Source organism: Amblyraja radiata, chromosome 39, assembly GCF_010909765.2.
Source record: "Amblyraja radiata isolate CabotCenter1 chromosome 39, sAmbRad1.1.pri, whole genome shotgun sequence".
Lineage (NCBI taxonomy): Eukaryota > Metazoa > Chordata > Chondrichthyes > Rajiformes > Rajidae > Amblyraja > Amblyraja radiata.
In genome coordinates this window covers 4,904,691-4,930,753 of record NC_045994.1, presented here as the reverse complement: position 1 = coordinate 4,930,753, position 26,063 = coordinate 4,904,691, and the positions used below count along the sequence as shown (strand labels likewise).

At 49.8% G+C, this 26,063-nt stretch overlaps 1 protein-coding gene across 25 annotated transcripts in view; it reads right to left on the bottom strand.

Moving 5' to 3' along the window:
- Positions 1-26,063, bottom strand: part of LOC116967405 (calcium/calmodulin-dependent protein kinase type II subunit beta) — a 263,340-nt gene that overhangs the window by 43,159 nt on the left and 194,118 nt on the right. For 11 of the 25 annotated variants that reach the window (XM_033013933.1, XM_033013946.1, XM_033013947.1 and 8 more), the window contains exons 14-16: positions 14,504-14,572; positions 11,530-11,574; positions 8,657-8,705 (exon numbers count right to left, since the gene is read on the bottom strand). In XM_033013933.1, coding sequence (XP_032869824.1) covers positions 8,657-8,705; positions 11,530-11,574; positions 14,504-14,572 — 163 coding nt within the window. The remainder of the gene's footprint in view (positions 1-8,656; positions 8,706-11,529; positions 11,575-14,503; positions 14,573-26,063) is intronic. The other 14 variants (XM_033013936.1, XM_033013943.1, XM_033013948.1 and 11 more) reach the window with 2 other exon arrangements.

The following is a 26,063-nucleotide window of genomic DNA, read 5'->3' as shown; positions in this document are numbered from 1 at the left end:
TGTGGAACTCTTTGCCACAGACGGCTGAGGAGGCCAAGTCAATGCGTATTTTCAAAGCAGAGATTGATGGGTTGTTGATTGGTGGGGGTGTCAGGGGTTATGGGGAGAATGGCGGAGCAGACTTGATGGGCCGAATGGCCTAATTCTGTTCCATGTCATGGTGAGGAAGACACTAGCTTATCATCCAGAGTAACCGATCAGTCTCCACATGCTGCTGGCTTGACCAGTAAGGGGGTCAATGGCTGGGGGGGGGGGAGAGCAGGAGATTTTATAGTCTCATGGCGTGCATGGTCTTTTCTACTGATGTGCTGGTCCCAGGGGCAGGGAAGTGAAGGACATTTACACCTGGCAGTGTACAAGAGGAGGGGAACCACAGCAAGGCAGGGGACCCAGTATTGATTCCCCATTCCGGCAACGGCCTCGGGGTGGGTAGATTCACCAAGGAACACAGGACATGAAGTCAGCATCGAACCCTGTCAGCATCTCTGACGCCGTGAGGGGTCAGCTCTACCACTTAAACAGTGAAATAATTCAGGTTTTACTTCAAATAGCTCCAATCTCATATCCAGGTGAAATGCAGAAACATTTTCAAACATCCGGGGGCAAATTAATTCACTGATTCATTGCGATCGTTGAATCGCCCCCCCCGGATTTTTAAAAACCTTTCTCCATTTTCCCCCGTACGGGATAGGAAATTGGAGCAATTCAAAGGCTACTGGGGAAAGGCATGAGACCTTATGGTCTAAATGTGTGAGAATGCACTGCAGAGAATGCGCTGGATAAAATCAAAGGTAGACACAATATGCTGGAGTAACTCAAGGGGTGAGGCAGCATCTATGGAGAGAAGGAATTGGCGACGTTTTGGTTAGAGGCCCGTTAGATGCTCCATAGATGCTGCCTCACCTGCTGAGTTACTCCAGCATTTTGTGTCCACCTTAGACCTTGTGGTCTGATGGCCAAGTCCACAGTCACCCTGGATCCTGGGAGCACGTGTCTTCTGCTCGATGGTTACCATCGTTCGTTATTATTAATTGATTATTAATTGATTCATTGCAGCTTGCAACTGCACGGGGCTGTGGGTAGCTACCGGTGGTCTGGAGTTACATCCTCAGGAGTTAGCACTTCAAAAGGACGGGAAGGAGATGCGGAAACACGTCACAGCGGGGAGGGGGGGGGAGATTGTCGGCAACGTGAAGCATCAAAGGGCAGGATAACGGGGAGCGCCTGTTTCACCGGTGTAGAGACACACAAGGCACAGCCGAACGCCAGAGCACAAGTTTAACAACTCAACACCACTCCAGCGGCCCAGGCGCTGGCAGCCTCCTGTGTTATTCTATCCATTCATTTGCCTTGTCCCCACTCTGTGGTTTTGCACTTTACTCTTGAAAGCCCTGGGTGTGGGGATGGGCAAGCCAGGTGGGACTTGGGCAGCGCAGTGGCGCAGTGGTACAATTGCCGCCAGAGACCCGGGTTCGATCCTGACTACAGGTGCTGTCTGTACGGAGCTTGCACGTTCTCCCTGTGACCGCGTGGGTTTTCTCCGGGTGCTCTGGTTTTCTCCACGTCCCAAGGACGTGCGGGTTTGTAGGTTAATTGGCCTCAGTAAAAATGTCCCTGGTGTGTTGGATAGTGCTGGTGTATGGGGTGATCGCTGGTTGGCGCACTCGGTGGGCTGAAGGGCATGTTTCCGTGCTGTATCTCTGAAGTCTAAAGTTTAGAGTGTGCTGCTTGGCGTAGGGAAAGGCAAAGTCCAGGCATGTCACACGGAAACCGGCAGAGACTTTTGCAGCACGGCGGTGCAGCGGTAGAACCGTTGCCTTTCAGTGCCAGAGTTCCATCCTGTCTGCATGGAATTTGTACGTTCTCCCCGTGAACGCGTGGGTTTCCTCCGGGCATTCCTCTTCCTCCCACATCCCAAAAGATGTGCGTGTTTGTAGGTTAATTGGCCCTCTGTAAATTGTCCCCAGTGTGTAGGGTGTGAATGAGAATGTGGGATCACATAGAACATGGGGTGATGCTACCTGACCCGCTGGGTTACTCCAGCACTTTGTGCTTTCCTCCCACACTCCAAAGGCGTGCGGGTTTACAGGTTAATTGGCTTCAGTAAATTGTAAAATTGTCCCTAGTGTTGAGTCTGAAGAAAAGTCCCGATCCCAAAATGTCACCGACCCTTTATCTCCAGAGATGCTGCCTGCCCCATTGAGTTACTCCAGCACTTTGTATCTGTCTTGTTTTGAGAAATGATCTATACTGCTCACCATATACCTGCACCTTCCCTTCCCTCCCGCACCACCCCATCCCCGGTCACTTTCCCTTGCAACCGCAAGAGATGCTACACTTGTCGCTTTACCTCCCCCCTCGACTCCATTCAAGGAACCAAGCAGTCGTTCCAGGTGCGACAGAGGTTCACCCACATCTCCTCCAATCTCATCTATTGCATCCGCTGCTCTAGATGTCAGCTGATCTACATCGGTGAGACCAAGCGTAGGCTTGGCGATCGTTTCGCCGAACACCTCCGCTCGGTCCGCATTAACCAACCTGATCTCCCGGTGGCTCAGCACTTCAACTCCCCCTCCCATTCCGAATCCGACCTTTCTGTCCTGGGCCTCCTCCATGGCCAGAGTGAGCGCCACTGGAAATTGGAGGAGCAGCACCTCATATTGCGCTTGGGCAGCCTGCACACTAGCGGCATAAACATTGAATTCTCCAATTTCCGGTAGCCCTTGCTGTCTCCTCCCCTTCTCAGCTCTCCCTCAGCCCTCGGGCTCCTCCTCTTCCTTTTTCCTTTCTTCTCCCCACCCTACATCAGTCTGAAGCAGGGTTTCGGCCCGAAACGTTGCCTATTTCCTTCGCTCCATACATGCTGCTGCACCCGCTGAGTTTCTCCAGAACTTTAGTCTACCTTCGATTTTCCAGCATCTGCAGTTCCTTCTTAAACCCATTAACTGCTTCACTGTTAATTAGCTGGTAGATCAGGGTGTCATCTCAACACCACGGGTGGCACGGTGGCGCAGCGGTAGAGCTGCTGCCTCACAGCGCCGGAGACCTAGGTTCAATCCCAACTGCGGGTACTGTCTGTACGGAGTTTGTCCGTTCCCCCCATGACCTGCGTGGGTTTTCTCCGAGGTCTTCGGTTTTCTCCCACACTCCAAAGACGTACGTTTTGTAGGTGAATTGGCTTGCTATAAATCTAAATTGTCCCTAGTGTGTGTAGGGTAGTGTTAGTGTACGGGGATCGCTGGTCGGCGCGGACTCGGTGGGTCGAAGGGCCAGTTTCAGCGCTGTATCTCTAAACTAAACTAAATTAAACCAGTTGGTATGTTCATGCCAGTGGCATATCCAAGTGCACCGCCCCTGCAGTGTTGGTTGCTTGTTGACTAAGAGCAGTGAAATGAGGGGAAGACAGACATCAAATGGTGTGGAAATGACAAACTTAAAATAGATTGCATATCGCACCAGGAGTCATGAATTTACAGGATAGTCGGATTAATCCCAAAAGGAATACCACCAGTAGAAGATACAAGGAATTGCAGGTGCTGGAATCTTGAGTAGAACACAAAGTGCTGGAGTAACTCAGAGGGTCAGGCAGCATCTGTGGAGGACACGGATAGGTGACGTTTCGGGTCGGGACCTTCCTTCAGACCATATGTGTACCAGAATTCAGTATTTGAGTCCCAGCATCAACGTGTTCCCTGGGTAAGGGCCACACAACACATCTAATTTAGTGGTAGAGCTGCTGCCTCACAGCGCCAGAGACCCGGGTTCGATCCTGACCACGGGTGCTGTCGGTATGGAGTTTGTACGTTCTCCCCATGACCTGCATGGGTTTCCGTGGAGCTCCGGTTTCCTCCCACACTCCGAAGATGTACAGGTTTGTAGGTTAATTGGCTTGGTTTATTTGAAAAGTGTCCCTTGTGTGTGGAGGATTGTGTTAGTGTGCAGGGATCGCTGGTCGGTGGGGTCTCGGTGGGCTGAATCTCTAAGCTAAACTAAACTAATTCAGCAGAAACGTTAACCTCCAAAGCCTCTGTTGCTTCTCCTTGGTGTCTACGAGGGTTTTGAGTCCTGCTTTCCCTCCAGGCGTATAAGAGGATATCCTCAATAGCGTGTGGTGGGTGGATTTCATTGAGGTGTTGTAGACCCGGGGGCAGTAAATTTAGGCCATAAGGAATAGGAGAAGAATTAGGCCATTCGGCCCATCAAGTCTACTCCGCCATTCAACCATGGCTGATCTATCTCTTCCTCCTAACCCCATTCTCCTGCCTTCTCCCCATAACTGACACCCGTACTAATCAAGAATCTATCTATCTATGCCTTAAAAATACCCACTGAATATCCATTGAACAGATTCAACTGTTCCTACACAACACAAATTATGAAAGGTTTACATAGCGTAGACCATCAGAACTTTTTTCTTCGCAGGGTAGAACGTTCAAAGAATGGAAGCTTTAGGGACAAAGATTAAAGGAGGTGTGCGGGGCAGGTTATTTCCCAGCGCTGCCAGGGGTGGTGGTGGAGGCAGATACGATGGTGGTGTTTATGAGGCTTTTCGATAGACAAATGGATATGTGGGAATGGAGGGTATGGATCACGTGCATGCGGAGATTAGTTTAACTTGGCGTCATGTTCAGCATGGACAATGTGGGCCGAAGGGCCTGCCCCTGTGCTGTACTACTTTGTGGGGCCGTCAAATTGTGACGTGGTCCTCCTTCCTGTAGCTTGGTTTAGTTTAAGGGCCTGTCCCACTTGAGCGACCTAACCCGCGAGTTTGCCCTCGACTCATGCTCGCAGCATGGTCGACACGAGGTCGTAGGAGGTCTTCGTAACTCTCCTTCATGCTCCAGAGTGGTCTGCGCGTACTTGAGGCCTCTTGAGGCCTCAGCTAGGTCACGGCGTATTTTTCAACATGTTGAAAAAATATAGATACTTATTTTACTCGTAGGGTTAGTCGTAGTAGGTCGGCATGTTAGTCTTAGGTAATCGAGGGTAGTCGAAGGTAGTCATAGGTAGTCTTCATCATAGTCGAAGGAGATTGAAGGAGGTCATCTTCACTCTCCACTATTCGCTGTCCAATTTTCCCGAAGCTAGTCGTAGCTGGTCTTCAACATAGTCGAAGGAGGTCTTCAACATGACATTTTTTCAAACTCTTCTAAACTTGCCAATTAGGTCGCCCAAGTGGGACAGCCCCTTTAGAGATACAGAGTGGAAACAGTCCCTTCGGCCCAGCGAGTCCGTACCAACCAACGATCACCCATACTCTAGTTCTATCCTACAGAAGTCAACTAACCTGCAAACCTGCACTAGAGTCATTACAGTGTGGGGGGGGAAACCGGAGAAAACCCACGTGGTGACAGGGAGAACGTGCAAACTATATATAGACAGCATCTGTAGTCAGGATGGAACCCGGGTCTCTGGCTATGTGAGGCAGCAACTCAACTTAGTGCTGCCTAGCGCTGACCTCAGTTTACTGTTCTCTTGACTTAGGAGCTACCCCTTGGACATATTTTCCACTCTAACAACATTGAGTTACGTCCTCAATCACCCACAGCGCAAGCTTAGGCTGAATTTCAATGTTACAGATACAGCATGAAAACAGGCCCTTCGGCCAACCGAGTCCCTGCTGATCGTCAATCGCCCATTCAAACTAGTTCTATAGTCTGAAGAAGGGTCTCAACCCGAAACGTCACCCATTACTTCTCCCCAGAGATGCTGCCTGTCCTGCTGAGTTTCTCCAGCTTTTTGTGTCTATCTTCGGTGTAAACCAGCGTCTGCCGTTCCTGCCTACACACATGGCTGTCTGTATTATTCCACTTTTTCACCCACTCCCGACACACAACGGGGACTTTACAGACGCACAATTTAACCCACAAACCCGCACGTCTTTGGGATGTGGGAGAAAACCAGAGGACCCGGTGGAAACTCATGCGGTCACAGGGAGAACGTGCAAACTCCACACAGACATCAGGATCAAACCCGGGTCTCTGGCGCTGAGAGGCAGCACTCTACCAGCTGCACCACCTGCTGGCTTCTGAATTGGGATGAACAAAACGCACAAGTACTCAGCGGTTCTGATGAAAGGTCACCAAATTGAAGTATTAACTGTTCCCCTCTCTGCAGCTGCTGCCTGGCCTGCTGAGTACTTACAGAACTTTAGGCTTTAGAGATACAGTGTGGAAACAGGCCCTTCGCTCAACTGAGTCTGCGTCGACCCGTACACTACTATCCTACACGTTAGGGACAATTTATAGTTCTACTCATTTCACCACAAACTGGTGAACACTGCCCAGTCCATCACGGGTACTGACCTCCCCTCCAACAAAGGGATCTATAGTAGTCGCTGCCTCAAACAGGCAGCCAGCATCATCAGAGACCCACACCACCCTGGCCACACACTCATCTCACCCCTGCCATTGGGGAGAAGGTACAGGAGCCTGAAAACTGTAACATCCAGGTTCAGGAGCAGCTTCTTCCCGACAGCCATCAGGCTATTAAACACTACAATCTCCAAATAGGCTTTAAACCATATGAACTTGGGGACATTGGATTTGTTTTGTACAGTATCATTGTTTGTTTTCATGTGTACACTATTACTATCCTACACACACTATGGACAATTTACAATTTACACAAGCCAAAGGTAGATACAAAATGCTGGAGTAACTCAGCGGGACAGGCAGCATCTCTGGAGAGAAGGAATGGGTGACGTTTCAGGTCGAGACGTCTGAAGAAAGGGTCTCGACCCAAAACGTCACCCATTCCTTCTCTCCAGAGATGTTGCCTGTCCCGCTGAGTTACTCCAGCGTTTTGTGCCTACCTTCGATGTAAGTTCCTTCTTACATATTTACAGAAGCCTATAGACCTGTACGTCTTTGGAGTGTGGGAAGAAACCGGAGGTCCCAGAGAAAACCGGTCACAGGGAGATTTAACTGGAGAGCACACAATGTTGACACTGTACAAGAAGGAACTGCAGATGCTGGAGAATCGAAGGTAGACAAAATTGCTGGAGAAACTCAGCGGGTGCGGCAGCATCTACGGAGCGAAGGAAATAGGCAACGTTTCGTCCTAAATACCTCGTACACCCCAAATCTTACACCCGCTCGCTCCCTTGCACTAAAACCATCCCACCGATTCCTTCTACTTCTACGAGTCATTCTATTTTGGTGAATCTGTGGAATTCATTGACACAGATGGCTGTGGAGGTCGAGACACAACCTATTTATAAAGCAGAGATTGATAGCTCCTTGATCAGTAAGGGTGTCAAAGATTACGGGGAGAAGGCAGGAGAATGGGGTTGAGAAGGAGAGATAAATCAGCCATGATTGAATGGCGGAGCAGACTTGATGGGCCAAATGGCCTAATTCTCTTCCTATGGTCTGAAGGTCTTCCGGGCCAACAGAGGCCGCGGCCTCTGAGAGGAGTTGAGTGGTAGCAGAACGGTCTGTCTAGACCGCCGGGGGGGGGGGGGGGGGGGGGGGGGGGGGCCGAGATAGTCGGCCGCGGATGTCGGCTATGGGAACGGATCTGCCGGCTCTGGCCAGGCCGGAGCTCCAGAGCCCCGGCTGCAGGGGGAAAATTCAACTCGCCCATCGGCCGCGGAAGTCTCGATGGGGCCGAGATCGGCCGCCTGGGAAGGGAGGGGGGGGGGGGGGGGGGGGGGGGAGGTTCCGAGTTGGATTTCAAGTGCGCTCTGGTAGTCTTGTGGCCCACCGGTTGTCAGAAAGTCGGCGGTGGGGCTGCACTTGCCTTTCCCTTCCCTACACCTATATTTGCTCCGTTTTAAATGTTGATGACTTGTCATCCCTCCAGCTCTCCTCGGGAATCTGCAGCTCCTTCTCCTTAGATGCTGCGGGTTTCATGCACTAGTTTGTGCCTTAGTGTCGCATGCCCGCCACTCAGTTTTGCATCTCCTACACCATGTGCCTTAGGTTTACGTTCCCTGCACATTGTGCATGAGTGTCGCATTCCCTGCATTTTGTGCATGAGTGCCGCATTCCCTGCATTTTGTGCATGAGTGCCGCATTCCCTGCATTTTGTGCATGAGTGCCGCACTCCCTGCATTTTGTGCATGAGTGCCGCATTCCCTGCATTTTGTGCATGAGTGTTGCATTCCCTGCATTTTGTGCATGAGTGCCGCATTCCCTGCATTTTGTGCATGGGCCGCATTCCCAGCACTTTGTGCTTTAGATTTGCATTTCCAGCGGCCCCAGCAACCCGAGAACTGCACAATGCAACCAGCCCCCTGGACGCAGGAGGCTGCAGTGTGGAGGCAGGTTGATTTCCTCCCTTTCCGCCCTCTCCTCCCAAGCCTTTCTTGACGTCCTCTGAGCGAGGGCTATATGTATGTAGTGATGTTTGTATTTAAACTATGAACCAATGTTGTATAACGTTAGTACCTCCACCAATGTAAAGCACTTTGGCCAACGAGAGTTGTTTTTTAAATGTGCTATAGAAATAAAAGTGACTAGACTTGACTTGACTCTCAGCCAGAGTGTATCTGCAGTCATCAGTCAGCAACATCAGGTGAAACTGAAAGCCGCACTTCAAGCCTTCCGTCGTGTGTGACCAGAGCGGAGATCAAGGTCTGAAACCGTGCGAGCCTTTCCCAAAGCCCCTGGTCCCGCCACGCTCTAATCTCTGCCCGCACCGTTCAGCTTACCTTTCACATCTTCGTCTTCGATGGTTGTGTTGCTGCTGTCCGAAGACTCCTGTGGACAAAAGACAAGAGAGAGGCGGTCAAACTCACCATTCCCCTTCACCCGCTCACCGCCTGGACTCTGACATCGCGGCACAATGATGAGCAAACGGAGAGGACAGCAGTGGTTCCATAAATGGCAACGTGTAAGAATTGAGAGAAGCGGGGTGACAGAGAGAGAGAGAGACCGTGAAGATGAGCAGAGAAGAAAAAAGGGAGCCAGTTTCCAAAGCTTGGACTGTGCGTTTAAAGATGAGTTCTACTTAAAGATATTTGATATTAGTTAGTTATTGATATTTAATTCCTCGTCCATTCAAAGAAAAAAAAGATCAGCTATGAATTTAAGGCCTACAAACAGATCACTTGTATTGAAGACAGAGACACAAAATGCTGGAGTAACTCAGCGGGTCAGGCAGCATCTCTGAAGAGAATAGGTGACGTTTTGGGTCGAGACCCTTCTTCAGACTGAAGAAGGGTCTCGATCCAAAATGCCACCTGTTCCTTTTCTCTCCAGAGATGCTGCCTGACCCGCTGAGTTACTCCAACATTTTGTGTCTGTCTTCGTGTAAACCAGCGTCTGCAGTTCCTTCCTACACGTTTGTCTTGAAAGGTGAATGGAATGCGAGTGCATGTCCACACTGGCAGTGGGCCACTGGTTTCTGGCAATGGTCCTTCACAGGAAGCTGGGGCCCAAGTCCTCTACAGATCCCACTGCTGTAAGGCTGCAGATGGAGCAGTGTTAAAAGGGGGTGAGGTCAGTTATCACAGCCTGGTCCAAGGTCATGGTCACTGGTGGCGACAATGCTAGTAATCTTCCCCTTGGTTCTACCTATTGTACTTGAGTTTGACTAACATACGTTAGAGTGGAGATGAGGAGGAATTTCTTTAGCCAGAGGATGGTGAATCTGTGGAATTCATTGCCATCGACAGCGGTGGAGGCCAAGTCATTGGGTATTTTTAAAGTAGAGATGGCTAGGTTCGTGATTAGTAAGGTTACGGAGAGAGGGCAAGAGAATTGGGTTGAGAATGGAAATAGATCAGCCGTGATCAAAGGGCGGGAGAATACTCAATGGGCCAAATAGCCTAATCATGATCTTTTGTGGTCTTATGTATAATATTATCTGAACCGATTGGATGGCATGCAAACCAAAGTTTTTCACTGTGCCTTGATACACATGACAATAATTAATCTAAACCTAAACTAGCCCCTCGTAACTCAGTGGATCAGGCAGCATCTCTGGAGATCCTGGATTGGTGGCGTTTTGGGTCAGGACCCATCTTCAGTCTGGGTGACGTTTCCAGTCAGCAATCTTCCTCAAGCTGAAACGTCACCTATCCATGTTCTCCAGAGATGCTGCCTGACTCACTGAGTTACCAGGAGCTAGGTTAGGTTTAGGTTACGTAATCCAGCACTTTGTGTGTTTTTTTTTGGTAAACCAGCCTCTACAGTTCCTTGTGAGTCTAACCCGGCCTCTTCCAGTCCCTCTACTAATGTCGCCTTTCTGATATGAGAAGAGTTGCCATTAGTATATGAAGGGTATTACTGACACCTTATTGAGAATAGGGATATCCTGGATATGTGCAGGATATGTTAGCAGGCTTTAGTTGATGAACTCTTAAGCTCTCATTACATTTTCTTTAATTGGGGACTGTTGTGCAAGAGTCTAAAGCTGTAGCAGAATCTCGCTGGCACTTCAGTGTATCCCCTGATTCGGGTGTGCAAGAGGTGGGCATGGAAGTGACTCACTTTCTATGGCAGGTAGTTAGTTCACTTGATCTCCCACTATCAGGCTCAGCAAGATGGAGGGGCTCACACTGACCATATAGGCAACGGGACCCATAGTAACATGGCCCTTGACGCCAGCTTGAGGGGGATTGAAATTGCTTGAAATGCGGCACGGTGGCGCAGTGGTAGAGTCGCTGCCTTGCAGCACCAGAGGCCCGGGTTCGATCCTAACTGTACGGAGTTTGTACATTCTCCCCGTGACCACGTGTTTCCTCTGGGTGCTCCGGTTTCCTCCCACACCCCAAAGACGCGCAGGTTAGTAGGTTAATTGGCTTCGGAAAGTCGTGAAATTGTCCCCTAGTGTGTGTCGGGTAGTGTTGAAGTCCAGGCTTATCGCTGGTCGGCGCGGACTCGGTGGGCCGAAGGGCCTATTTCCACGCTGTGTCTGTCAAGTCTAAAGGGCTTTCAAGTAGCTGTAATGATAACTGAGGCGTGAAGGTGTCTCAGCTGACTGCAGTTAGGGTAAGAAGGGTCCCAACCCGAAACAACTCCTATCCATGTTCTCCAGGGAAGCTGCCTGACCCGCTGAGTTACTCCAGCACTTTGCATCTTTTTTTTGTATAAAACCAGCATCTGCAGTTCCTTGTTTCTATCTGTATTTATGACTAACGTATAACGAACGGGGACGTTTATTCTACAATTTAAAGCCAACACAAGACCCATCACTTTTTTTGCCTCGTTTTCTTTGAAAGCCTTTTTCGATCCAAGTCACAGTGGATTTTTTTTTCCTTCACCCTGCTACCAGACAGACCGAAGCCTTGGTGCGATTCACAACCACAGGGACCAACGGTGAGCACAGGCTGAAGACACCGCGACACCAGACATGTAACCGAGGGCAAACACTGACCGACCGACAGAGAGACATGAGAGTGGAGACTCCCGATCGGCCGACAAAAATACCTCCCGCTCCTCCACCTCCCACCGGGAGGGAGGCTCTCAGACATTGACTTCACACACACTGTACTCAAGACCCTAGCTGGCAAACAGGGGACATGTTCCCACAACAGAAAGCGACAGAATTGGCCAAGACTACAGAACAGACAGATGGTACCTTGATCCCATCCACAGGGTTATGGATGACAGTAGTTTGTGGCTCCTAGAGGGAGTGAAAGCAGATATAGAAGAGAGGAAATTTTAGTGAGGGAAAAAAAAGAGATTGAAAAACAAAAAACAAAAGTGAAAAAGACAGAAAGTCAGAAAACAAAAGTCGTAAACAGGGAGAGGTTTAAAAAATAAAAATTCTCCAAGGGAAATTATACAAAATAATGAACAGGACTGAGTTGGGAGAATTGGTAGATAGATGGAAGGGTCACAGATCATGCCTAGACTGGATGGTGAGGCTGCTCTGTCTCTCTCACTCTGGGTCATCTGGCACTGAGACAGACCCTGACCCAGAGCCTGCAACTTGCATTTCCCTGAATGACACCAGGGTTTCAATCAGCCTCATTGTTCACAGCTGAGAGAGGGGCGAGGGAAGAGGTGAAGGGGAGCGGGGGAAAGGGGTGGGGAAGAGATGGGGGGGGGGGTGAAGAGAGGTGGAGAAGGCGGGGGGGAAAGGGGGTGGAGAAGGAGGGTGGATGAAGAGAGGTGGAAGGGATGAGGGGGGGAGGGGGGTGTGGAGCTTCGGTGGGGCTAAAGAGTGTTCTCCTTGCCGCTGGTTCCTTTCGGGGGGTTCTCTCGTGGCGCCGTCGGTAGGGGAGGGGGGGGTGTCGAATGAGGGGTTAGTCGTTGTCGCGGTTCACGTTGGGGGGGGTGGACGAGAGGTGGCGCAGGGGGAAGGGAGAGTGGAGTAGGGGGGGTGGGGGGGGGAGAAATCACCCCCATTCCAGCACAATTGGAAGGAAAATGGGTGGTTAACTGATCAAAAAACATTAACCAACACATCTGCTGTCTATTTGCAGTTCTATATATAACTGGCGCTCTCACACGTTAAAGCAGAACTCATTGTCTCAAACGTCACGCATTTACTAATCCACACAACTTCACTAGGCTTTGTTTTACCTGCACACATAGACAGTTTACTGCAAAGGTTCATCATGTCAGGCAGTCGTCGCATAGACCAGACTCCCCACCATTGACTCCATCTACACTTCACGCTACATTGGAAAAGCCTTGTCCCGCCCCGGTCATTCCTGCTTCTCCCCGCTCCCGTCTGGCAGAAGGTACAGGAGCTTGAAAGCCCGCACCACCAGACTCAGGAACAGCTTCTTCCCCTCTGTTATCAGGCTTCTGAATTGTCCCTCCATAAGCGAGGGTACTGTCCGATTCACCTCTACCCCATTGCGGACATTGGACTTTGTCTCTGGAACTGGTGCGCTACAATGCTGAGAACTATATTCTGCACTCTGTATCTTCCCCTTTGCTCTACCTGTTGTACTTGAGTTTGACATCATTATATTTGTGCATCTCCTCCTTGTCTCTACCTATTTGAACAGTTTGGATCGCATGCAAAATAAAGCTTTTCACTGTACCTCGGCACACGTGGCCATAACAGATCAGAACCTAAACCTATGCTACTGGAACCTCTTGAGATTGGTGTGGTAAGGATGATTTACTGAGCTGTACTCTCTCTCTCTCTGATCTCACAGTTAACACTGAAAACTCTAGTTGGAGAGCCTTTGTTCACACTTTGTTTTACTCTTTACATCCTGTGTCCTGCGTCCTTTCACAGCCGCTCAATTAACCTCACAGCGAGAGCGGGCGGCATATGATCTAAAGAGTCCATCTTCCTTGCATCAAAGGCCACCATTAGGTGGGATATGGGAGCCCACTGCCACTGGCAATGTTACAACCAGCCCCTGCCTCGCCACACCGATTCATAACGGGCGTGAAATGGGCAAGATTCATTTTTAATCTATCTTTCATTACAAAATAAAGAGCTTCCTTCCTGACGAGGACTGTCGCTGAACGCCTCTTTGCTACCCGGCGTTTCATTCACACACAGCAGAACCACTTCACAGGCACTTGCAAAGGGAAAAGCCGGGACGAGAGACAACAAGGCAGACGGAAACAAGGAGGTACTTGTGAACCATGGCTTTACGCTGGCCCTCCAAAGTCAGGGCCAGACTCACGGTGGCACTCTGTGGCTCTTTCTGTTGAGAAAGGTGGGCAGATCCATCTTTGGGAAAGATTTGTCACCACTGCAGATGGAGCAGTAGAGAAGAAATGGCATTGCTCTAAAGGCATTGTTGACTGAATGGGAGCTATTTTCATTTAGTTTAGTTTAGAGATACAGCACGGAAACAGGCCCTCCGGCCCACCGATCCCCGCACATTAACACTATCCTACACACACACTAGGGACAATTTTACATTTATGCCAAGCCAATTAACCTACAAACCTGCATGCCTTTGGAGTGTGGGAGGGAACCGAATATCCCAGAGAAAACCAATGCAGGTCACGGGGAGAACGTACAAACTCTGTAGAGACAGCACCCGTAGTCAGGATCGAACCCGGGTCTCTGGCACTGTAAGGCAGCAACTCCACCACTGCGCCACCGTGCAGCCCTGTCGGGGCCCCCATTTGTCAGGGTGGAGGTAACTTTAAGGCTGCTCCAAGGCCTTGGATAGAGTGGATGTGGAGAGGATGTTTCCACTAGTGGGAGAGTCTAGGACCAGAGGTCACAGCCTCAGAATTAAAGGACATTTCTTTAGGAAGGAGATGAGGAGGAATTTCTTTAGTCAGAGGATGGTGAATCTGTGGGATTCATTGCCACAGAAGGCTGTGGAGGCCATCAATTAAGACAGAGATTGATAGATTCTTGATTAGTACGTGTGTCAGGGGATATGGAGAAAAGGCAGAAGAATTGGGTTGAGAAGGAAAGACCCATCATCCATGATTAAATGGTGGAGTAGTCTTGATGGGCCGAATGGCCTAAATCTGCTCCTGTCATTTATGAAATGCAGAGAATTTTCTAAACTTAGGACAGAAGGCGATCCTCGTTGGAGGAGCTCTGATGCCGGAATCCAGCCATGGTTCACCAGGACCAGTGAGATAAGAAGGTATAAGAAGAAGAGAGGCAATACCAGTGCAGGGCAGGGAATGTTTCCTTTGGGACTGGTTACTACGTTGTTTTTGGTGCTGTTTGTCTGAGGCTGTGCAGAAAACAACAGAGGGTTTAGATTTACTTCATGCCCGGCCTCTGTCGCCGGCCCCCACAAGGGACACAGATCCGGCTGAGCCCAGAGACCTTGAACTGTCTGCGCTGCCCAGCTCATTCCACGTGGCGCTGGGAGATCCAATGCCAGCCCTCGTTACATAGACAGTGGGGAGATCCACCAATGCCAGCCCTTGTTACTTAGACAGCGGGGAGATCCACCAATGCCAGCCCCCGTTACATAGACAATGGGGAGATCCACCAATGACAGCCCTCGTTATATAGACAGTGGGGAGACCCACCAATGGCAGCCCTCGTTATATAGACAGTGGGGAGATCCACCAATGCCAGCCCCCGTTACATAGGCAATGGGGAGATCCACCAATGCTAATGCTGGATACATGGATAGTTGAGAAATCAACCAATGCCAGCCCTGGATACTTAGACAGCAGGGAGATCCACCAATGCCAGCCCTGGATACATGGCGGGCTGGGATATTGCAACCAATACTAGCCTTGGCATTCAAGACCTGGTACTTGTGAGATGGGGCACAAGTGCAAGTTCTGTGGGAAGAGTCACAATTTCCACTGAGAAGGGATCCAATGATTGTATTATATACTCCTGAAATATAATTTGGCAGTAATGTTGGTGTGGCTAAATTGGACGGTGTTATAGTGGGACATGTCTAGCCACAGGGTGCAGGGGCTACAGTCCTCCACTGCTGGCCACGATGGGCTGAAGGGCCTGTTCCTGTGCTGTACCATTGGAAATGGGTACTGAGAATGTTGCCAGGACCAGAGGGTCTGAGCTATAGGGAGAGGTTGAGTAGGCTGGGACTGTTCCTTGGAGGCCAGGAGGATCAGGGGTGAACTTATAAAATGGTATAAAATCATGAGAGGAATAGATCAGGTTTAAGGTAAAGTGAAAAAGATTTAATGGGAATTTAAAAAGATTTGAGGGGTAATTTTTTCACACAAAGGGTGGTGGGTGTATGGAACAAGCTGCCAGAGGAGGCAGTTGAGACGGACCATCCCAATGTTTAAGAAACAGTACATGGATAGGACAGGGCTAGAAGGATATGGGTCAAATGTGTGCAGGTGGGACTAGTGTAGCTGGGACACGTTGGCTAGTGTGGACAAGTTGGGCCGAAGGGCCTGTTTCCATGCTGGATCACTCTATGACTCTATCACTGTTATACAGCAGGCCGCTCAGCTCTTAGCGAGCACCCACCCAGAGCGGCAGGCAGGGCAGACAGTTCAATCTCTCTGGAAAAGCAGAAAAAAGAATTACAAGCATCAAAGTCAGCAACACCATTTCCATTCCCCCCCCCCCCCCCCCCCCCCCCACACTCTTCGTGGAGGAGTTGCACAGTTGCTGTGTCCAACACATCCCAAACACACTGCAGATTTATAGAAGCACTCACTCAGTGCTCTCTCTCTCTCTCTCTCTCTCTCTCAGGTAATATTCTATGAACTCTAGGAGAACACTTCTCCTCCCCTAAACAATGAAATATTAATATATATCATAAACTCATTCAGGCACAACAAAAACCCAGGGATGGTTTGCCGTCACCCAAAAGATCTTAGAAATAAGCCAAATTTTTAAACATGGTGAATTCTTGTTGCTTTGATTCATCATTGGCAGATATGTTCACACGGTCCCAGTCGACCTGACACCTGGTAACGTATGTCTGTGTCTGAAGAAGGGTCTCGACCTGAAATGTCACCCATTCCTTCTCTCCAGAGAAGCAGCCTGTCCCGCTGAGTTACTCCAGCATTTTGTGCCTATACTCAGCATTCATCTCCCTCCCCCGCCCTACAATCAGTCTGAATCAGTTATTCCCTTATCGTGTAATGGCTCGATTGTAATCATGTATTGTCTTTCCGCTGACTGGATAGCATGCTGCAAAAGCTTTTCACTGTACCCCGGTACACTTGACAACAAAATAAACTCTACTGAACTGAAAAAGGATCCTGAGCCGAAACATCACCTATCCATTTTCTCTAGAGTTGCAGCCTGACCCAGCGGAGTTACTTCAGCACTTTGTGTCCTTTCGTGCATTAACCAGCGTCTGCAGTTCTTTGTTTCTACTCGTTTGGTTCAGTCAGATCGTTCAATCATTGGATCGCTTCTCAGTAGATATTTGGTTAAGTACTGGAGGTGAATATTCAACATTCACACCACTGTGTTATTCAGATTCAAGCTAAAGTTGGCTGCTCGCAGTGTGTCCTGAGATGGTGACCTGTCATACCTAAGATGGGCTCCACATTATTGCCCTTCCCTTCTCAGCACTAGTGCCTAGTGGACGCAGTGTTTAATATCTGCTTCATTCAGACTTGGACCCAGGTTCTATTGTCCTCAGGTCCTCACCCTGGCGTTTTTGGCACCTAAGGGTGCACTGGGTGTTGGTAGAGGGTGTATCGGTGTTAGACAGCCCACTGTGGAGTGCCCATCTCTGTCACAACTGGCTGCCAGGCAGATCCAAACACCATCCAGGTATGAAAGGCACAGCATACAAAATCATGAGAGGAATAGATCAGCTAAAAGCTCAGTCTCTTGCCCAGAGTAGGGGAATCGAGAACCAGAGGACATGGGTTTAAGGTGAGGGGGGGGGGTAGATGTAATAGGAACCTGAGGGGCAAATTTTTACACAGAGGTGCAGGGAACGAGCTGCCGGAGAAGGTAGTTGAGGCAGGTAGTATCGCAACGTTTATGAAACAGTTAGACAGGTACAACTAGAAACAGTTAGACACTGAAGAAGGGTTTCGGCCCGAAACGTTGCCTATTTCCTTCGCTCCATAGATGCTGCTGCACCCGCTGAGTTTCTCCAGCTTTTTTGTGTACCTTAGACAGGTACATGGATAGGACTGGTTTAGAGGGATATGGGCCAGGTGGGGTTGGTGAAGATGTGGGTAAGTTGGGCCGAAGGGCCTGTTCCCTCGCTACATCATGCTATGACTCTATGAACGTATCTGACAGCTTCAGCTTCTCTTGTTGGGAACGGCTCACAGGTTTTGTAAAGCACTTGATTTAAAAAAATCACCGGTTGGAGTTGACACACTATGTTGGGCTTGTGTTCAACAACATTGCCAAGAAAATCTGCGGTAACCTGTCCAGTTTACAATTGTCAGGTAGATAGCACTTAGTGATAGCACTTAGATAGCACTTACTGCCGTGAAGAGAGAGTGGACGCTGGCACGATTTGGTTGCCGCTGCTCCCTCTTCACACTGTGTTTTTGATTTTCTGTTTTTGGAATGAATTCTGTTTTTAATTTGTGTCTCTGTGATGTCTTTATTACTTATTTTATTCTGATTATATGTTTTTATTTCTATTACCCTATGTAAGGTGTCCTTGAGATGTCTGAAAGGCGCCCATTAAATAAAATTTATTATTATTATTATTACTTAGTGCACTCACTGGAACAAGCCCAGTCTGCCCAGTACAACATGGTCGAGAGGGAAAGATAGATCAGCCACGATTGAATGGTGCGGTTCACTTGATGGGCTGAATGGCCTAATTTTGCTCCTAGCACATATGCACTTACGAACGTCTACCTTCATTACACCATAGGAAAATGCACACAACTTCAAACTGATTTGTAAAGGGCCTGTCCCACGACCTAATTCACGACCTCTGCCGAGTTTGCCCTTGACTCGTACTCGCAACATGGTCGTCACGAGGTTGTAGCAGGCCGTGATGCTAGTCGTAGGTACTCGTGGCATCAAGCAGGTTGGCGCGTTTTTTCTAGCATGATGAAAAATGTCCACGAGTAAAATAGGTGGTGAATTAGGTCGTGAAAGTGGGACAGGCCCTTTAGCAGAAACTTGTCCACAGACCTGCCTGCCCAATAGTATAACTCCCCAAACAGTTTCCACTCTATTTTTCCCTCCAGTTTTTTCCCCACCAGAATCCATACACAAACGTAGGTAACAAAAGGAAGCACAGTTGGCTTTATTGAGGTGTGCAAGAATATGAGGGGCATGGATGAAGTGAACGCTCACAGTCTTTACCCCAGCGTAGAGGATTCTAAAAGTAGAGGGCGCAGGGCTTAAGGTGAGAGCTTGAAGAGGAGCTGGAGGGTGTGGAGAATGAAGGGTGTGGAGAATGAAGGGGGACTGAAGGCTTCAGAGCAGGCATCTGTGAAGAACGGGACCAGAGGTAACTCTGTTACACCGAGTCCAGGACGCAGGGCCACACTTCAGCGGCCTCATTGTGACAGGAGCCGCTTCATTGTAATGTGGGCACACAGGTAGGCACTCTTAGTAGACACACAGAGTCAGATACTCACCCTGATGCGGGCCCTCAGCACCAGCCTTCAACGCATCTGTCCTGTCCTCCTAAGCACTGCTTTCCCAGTGGCTGCAGCGGGTGGGAAGCTGTGGACTCTCCTCTGAGACGGCTTCATCCAGCTTGGATGGGCAGCACCGTGGGTGGGGGCCTTGGCAGTCCTGGCGAGGTGTTGGGCACCGGGCTGCCGGCAGCCCGATTGTACACCGCCATCCGTGCCGCAGTTCCAGTGGACCGAGGCGTCAGGTCAAGGCAAGAGCCAGATATCAGGAGGAGCAACGGCGGGTCTGCAGTGGCAACACTGCCTCCTGATCAGGTCACACTAGGAAGCACGGGCACTGGGCGGGCACCATTGGCGCTGGTCTCTCCACAAACTCCTTGCGCAGAAACCAGGCAGATCCTAACCTGGCTGCCATGTTTTGCTGTGCCGTGCCCACTGCCTTCAGGTACACCTCCAAATAACTGACCCCATCTACACTTCACGATGCCTCAAAACCAGCCAACATAACCAAAGACTTGTCCCACCCCGGTCATTCCTACTTCTCCATGCTCCCGTCCACAGAAGGTACAGAAGCTTGAAAGCCCGCACCACCAGACTCAGGATCAGCTCCTTCCCCTCTGCTTATCGGGCTTCTGAACGGTTCTTTAATAAGCTAGGGTACTGTCCGATTCACCTCTACCCCATTACGGACATTGGACTTTGTCTCTGGAACTGGTGCGCTACAATGCTGAGAACTATATTCTGCACTCTGTATCTTCCCCTTTGCTCTACCTGTTGTACTTGAGTTTGGCTTTATTGTATTTAGGTATAGTATTATCTGATCGGTTTGGATAGCATGCAGAACAAAGATTTTCACTGTACCTCGGTACACGTGACGATACTTAAACTAAACGTAAGCTGTCACACTCTTTGCCGCACAGCGGGCACACAAATGCCCCTGATGTACGCTGGCATCTGCCCAGTGTCTCTCTGTGTTACACGATGCGTGTCCGGCTGTGGCATGCCGATGAGTTTGTGCCTCTGTCATCGTTGTCTCCGCATTGCTTCTGCCCACGTCGGGGTTTGCGAGCGGGGGATGTGGGGAAAGCAGTGGGTGGGGGGCAGTGCCACCCTGGGGCAACGGGAGTGGCACAAGCCCAGTCCCTCTGCACGCCCTGAGGGTGGGTGGCAGGGCACAGTATGTGGTCCAGGGGGGACCGCCATGTGGGGGGGGACAAAGGAGGCACAGAGAATATCACCGTGACTGTCACGTGACAATCAACTATTCATTCATTCATTCATTCAGTGGGGCTAGGATGTGGATGGCCACGTTTACAATCGATGCAACGCCAACTATTGCCACAGCCACCGTGATTCACACTACATCTCTGTTCCTTGTTCACTGATGTCATTGAACATTGAACAGTGTCTGAAGAAGGGTCTCGACCCTGAAATTCTTCTCTCCAGAGATGCTGCCTGCCTGCCCTGCTGAGTTACTCCTGCATTTTGTGCCTACCTTCGGTGCAAACCAGCATCTGCAGTTCCTTCCTCCACATAAAACAGTACAGCACGGGAACTGGTCCTTCGTCCCACAATGTCTGTGGCGAACAAGATGCCAAGACCAACTCATACCTGCCTGCGCATAATTCATATCCCTCCAGACTGAAGAAGGGCCTCGACCCGAAATGTCACCTATTTCTTTTCTCCAGAGAAGCTGTCTGAACCGCTGAGTTACTCCAACTATTTCTAGTTTAAACCAGCAAGTGCAGTTGCTTCCCACACATCCATATGCCTCTATTCCCTGCCTATCCAAAAGGCTAGAATTTCATTATTAAGAATCAAGAGTGTATTATTGTCATCTGTCCCAAAAAAGGAACAATGAAATTCTTACTTGCAGCAACGCAACACATAGTAAACTGTACTCACCATAATCTCTGCCTCCACCATCACCCCCGGCACTGTGTTCCAGGCACTCACCACCCCCCATGTAGACTTGCCCGCACATATCCTTTAAACCTTGCCCCTCTCGCCCTCAATCTATGTTCTCTAGACAATAGACAATGGACAATAGGTGCAGGAGTAGGCCATTTGGCCCTCCGAGCCGGCACCGCCATTCAATGTGATCATGGCTGATCATCCACAATCAGTACCCCGTTCCTGCCTTCTCCCCATATCCCCTGACTCCGCTATCTTTAAGAGCCCTATCTAGCTCTTTCCTGAAAGTATCCAGAGATCGGCCTCCACCGCCCTCTGAGGCAGAGCATTCCACAGACTCACCACTCTCTGTGTGAAAAATAGTATATATATTTCCATCCTGGGAGAAAGGTTCTGACGGTCTCCCTCATCGATGCCTCTCATAATTTCAGTATGTCTCCCTTCAACCTCCGGCTGTCCAGAGAAAACAATCCAAGTCTGTCCAACCTCACGCAGTAGACAACACTCCTTAATTCAGGCATCTTTCTGGTGAGCCTCCTCTGCATCTCCATCCGTACTGTAATGTGGGCGACCTGAACTGCCAGCAATACTCCATATGTGACCTAACCAAAGACCTAGAGGGCTGCAACAACATCGTGGCCACACTTTCACCACGTTAGCAGCTTGTCAATAAAAAGGTGGTTCACAACCACCAAAAGGACATCTGAAGTCGAGCTATAGGTCAAAGTCAGCAACTGGGACAAATGCAAACGGGACACTTGGTCGGCATGGATGAGCCGGGCCGAAGGGCCTGTTTCCATGGTGTACGACTCTAGGCATGTTCAAGAACGGCCAGTGCGTTCTCCTCCTCTTCCAGATTGTGGGCAGCAGCAGGCTTACCCTCACCCCAAAGGTTTAGTTTAGTTTAGTTTAGAGATACAGCGCGGAAACAGGGTCAGCCAACCGGGTCCGCGCCGACCAGCGATCCCCGCACATTAACACTATCCTACACCCACCAGGGACAATTCTTTTTTTTTTTACATTTACCAAGCCAATTAACCTACAAACATGCACGTCTTTGTAGTGTGGGAGGAAGCCGATGATCTTGGAGAAAACCCACGCAGGTCACGGGGAGAACGTACAAACTCCGTACGTAGTCGGGATGGAACCCGGGTCTCCGGCGCTGCATTGGCTGGAAGGCGGGAACTCTACCGCTGTGCCACCGTGGCCGCCCGGGTTACAAACCCAGCCAGCTATTCGACCGTGACAGCATTGCTACACTGCGCTCGCTCAGTGCCAGTCTGTCGGGCACGACCAGCTGGCTGGCACACAACTGTTGATAGCAGGGGTTACCCGGGTAGGGGCAATGGCAGAACCAGCCCATTCCCAGCACTGGGTGGCATCCAAAGTAGAATAAGTCAGAATAAAAGGCTGTCACTTTAGAAAGAAGATGATAAAAGAATTTCTTCAGCCAGAAGGTGGTGAATCTGTGGAAGTAGGAACTACAGATGCTGGTTTACACCAAAGATAGGCACAAAATGCTGGAGTAACTCAGCGGAACAGGCAGCATCTCTGGAGAGAAGGAATGGGTGACGTTTCGGGTCGAGACATCTGAAGAAAGGGTCTCGACCCGAAACGTCACCCATTCCTTCTAACCAGAGATGCTGCCTGTCCCGCTGAGTTACTCCAGCATTTTGTGTCTACCTTTGGTGAATCTGTGGAATTCATTGCCACAGACGGCTGTGGGGCCAAGTCAAGGGGTATTTTTGAAACGGAGATTAATTCTTGATTAATAAGGGCGTCAAAGGTCACAGGGTGAGGGCAGGAGAATGGGGTTGAGAAGGAAAGATAGATGGTATTATAGAATGACTTGTTGGGCTGAATGGTCTGATTCTGCTCCTGGAACCTGTGAACAAGTTCTGCAGATGCCATGCTCTGACAGCCAGCCTCTACTGAACAGGCAGCATCACTCACACACTGCTGGGGGCAGATCCTGTACACATCAAGTCTGATTCACACATCAAGTGTGTGCTCTGACTCAGTGGCATGGCCCAGCTACCTCCTCCAGCCCACCGCCCCACCTACTGTGCCACGTCACGCTCCGCACTGCCGCAGACTTTAACTGCTCCCTCACCCTCTCTCTTACAGTCATACAGTGCGGATATCTGGCCCTTCGGCCCAACTTGTCCATGCCCACCAAGGTGCCCCATCTACCTGCGTTTGCCCCATATCCCTCTAAACCTTTCCTATCTAAACCTGGACCTGTTTAAATGCTGTTCTAGTCCCTGCCTCAACTACCTCCTCTGGCAGCTCATTACATACACCCACCACCCTCTGTGTGAAAAAGTTGTCCCTCGGGTTCCTATTAAATCTTGCCCCCCCCTCACTTTATACCTGTGTACTCTGCTTGTCGATTCCCCTACTCTGGCAACAAAAGACTATGTACCTTCACCCTATCTATTCCCCTCACTATCTTATACACCACTATAAGATCGCCCCTTAGCCTCCTGCGCTCCAAGGAATAAAGTCCTGAAAGGATTAAAGTCCTCTCTTCCTTGGCCTCCAGTGAATAAAGTCCTCTCTTCCTTGGTCTCCAGGGAATGGCTCACCCTATCCCATTGTGAAGTTTGCTGCTAACTCCCTCTTATCCAGTGTTACCAGAGTCCCATGATGTTTGCTCGGCTCTCAGACTATCTTTGATCGGACTTTACCGGCTTTATCTTACACTAAACGTTACTCCCTCATCATGTATCTGTACACTGTACATGGCTTGATTGTAATCATGCATTGTCTTTCTGCTGACTGGATAGCACGCAACAGCAGTTTTTCACTGTACCTCGGTACACGTGACAATAACCTGAACTGATCGTCTCCCATTATTTGTTCAAGAAGGAACTGCAGATGCTGGAAAATCGAAGGGAGACAAAAATGCTGGAGAAACTCAGCGGGTGCAGCAGCATCTATGGAGCGAAGGAAATAGGCAACGTTTCAGGTCTCGCCTTTTTCCTTCGCTCCATAGATGCTGCTTCACCCGCTGTGTTTCTCCAGCATTTTTGTCTACCCTCTCCCATTATTTCATGATTTGACTCTGTGCCAACATGAGTTTGATCTGTTCAAAGCGCACCACATGTTACTACTGAGAGCAACAACCCAACTGCAAGATGTTGATGCTTCCCCCAGCCACGATGAACGGAACAAAGCCAGACACCAAGGTCTGTCCCACGCAAGGCGTGGGCCCAGCAAGAATCCAACAGATCCATCAGCCTCCGAGATGATCAACCAACGCCTTTCTGTAAAACAACTTTAAACCACTGCTGAAGTCTCATTCAATAGACAATAGACAATAGGTGCAGGAATAGACCATTCGGCCCTTCGAGCCAGCACCGCCATTCAATGTGATCATGGCTGATCATCCCCAATCAGTACCCCGTTCCTGCCTTCTCTCCATATCCCCTGACTCCGCTAACTTTAAGAGCCCTATCCAGCTCTCCCTTGAAAGCATCCAGAGAACCTGCCTCCACCGCCCTCTGAGGCAGAGAATTCCACACACTTTCAAAACAAGTCTTGAATGGACCTCTTTGGCTAAATCAGAGGTAACTTTGTTGTGTTTCCTGGTGACCTGGGATGCTCTCTGTAATTCTATCAGCGCTGGCAGTATCTATCTGAGCAAACAGCGTCAGTAACAAGGTCCACATATCCCATCTGTAATCACTAGCAATCACCGCTGTACCAGGGAACATCAGACTGATTCACTCTGCCTGGTGGCAACTGAACAGCTCCATGAGTCCGAATACAAGCAACAATACTGTAGAGATTAGTCTGGAGAAGGGTCCCGACCCGAAACGTCACCTATCCACGTTCTCCTGGGATGCAGCCTGACCCGCTGAGTTACTCCAGCACTTTGTGTCCTTCTGTGTAAACCAGCATCTGCAGTTCCTTGTTTTTACATGTAGGTTAGAATTGCACGGTGCACAGATCAGAGTGGGCTGGTTTGAAGGGTCTAGTTTGGTGTTAGTCCAGCTCTAACGCTTTAGAGGTCGACATGCTCTACTCTCCCTGCCTGTCTCTGAGTTGCTGCTCACTCTGTGAGTTGGTGTGAACAGCCAGTGGAGACAGTGACCATTCTACCGCTGATCTAATCTCGACCGATATCCAAAGCGGATGCTGGTACCTGGCTGTTGGTGCATCTGCCTGGTTCACCCATTCATTACAATGGAGTGAGGCCATTCATCCCCTTGGATTCATGCCAGCTCCATGTCCACCGGCTTTCCCCTCCCATCGACTCCCTTATGGTTCTTCTGCCGATAAAAGGGGGGGAGGGAGGGGGGCAATAAATACACAAGCGCATCTTAGGAGTGGTGGAGGAAACTGAGGCGGGCGGGGGGGGCATGAGGAGAACGTGCAAACTCTGCAGAGATGGCGCCCGAGGTCAGCGTCGAACCCACGTCTCCAGGCACAGTCCTCACCGTGTCCTACCCCTGACCGGCAACCTGCCCTCACCCACCTTGGGCAGAACCGGCTGCCCGTGGGATCTTGCTGTGCACAACCCTGCCTTGCTCTGGAGCAACAGCGAGATCCGGGGGAGGTTCAGGGAGAAGTGAAGGGCAAAGAGTTTGTGTGCAGTGTCCATGAGTTCTTGATTAGTACGGGTGTCAGGGGTTATGGGGAGAAGGCAGGAGGATGGGGTTAGGAGGGAGAGATAGATCAGCCATGGTTGAATGGCGGAGTAGACTTGATGGGCCAAATGGCCTAATTCTGCATGATTTTAACATGATTTAACCGGGGCGTGACAGTTTTGACAACAGCGTCACTATCGGTAGGAAATGAAAACCTTGTTTGCTACGATGTTTTGCAGAGCTGAATTATAATACTTCAACGCAGTTCTGAGTAAACAATCATCCCTCACCAGCCAAGCACACACGGACTATCTCCCTTCTGGTTTATCATGTCCCCTTATTGTTCCAGGCAGCACAGATACGCAAGTGAAACCAAACGTTAGTACGTTAACACACCATGCAGCAAAGATGCAGAGACTCTACTCAAAGCTGCCCGGCTCAATCTGTAATGTACCACTGGTTGGATGTACTATCTGGCAACGTTTCACACTCGCAGTCAAGTCTGAAGAAGGGTCTTGACCCTGAAACATCACCTATTCCTTTTCTCCTGTCTGTCCCGCTGAGTTACTCCAGCCTTTTGTGTCTCTCTTTGGCAGAGTTTTACTTTCACTGCTAAAGTGCTGCAGAGACAACGCTATTGAACCTTGCGAGGAGAAACGAAGGGGGCAGAGTAAAGTACGTAGAGAGGGAG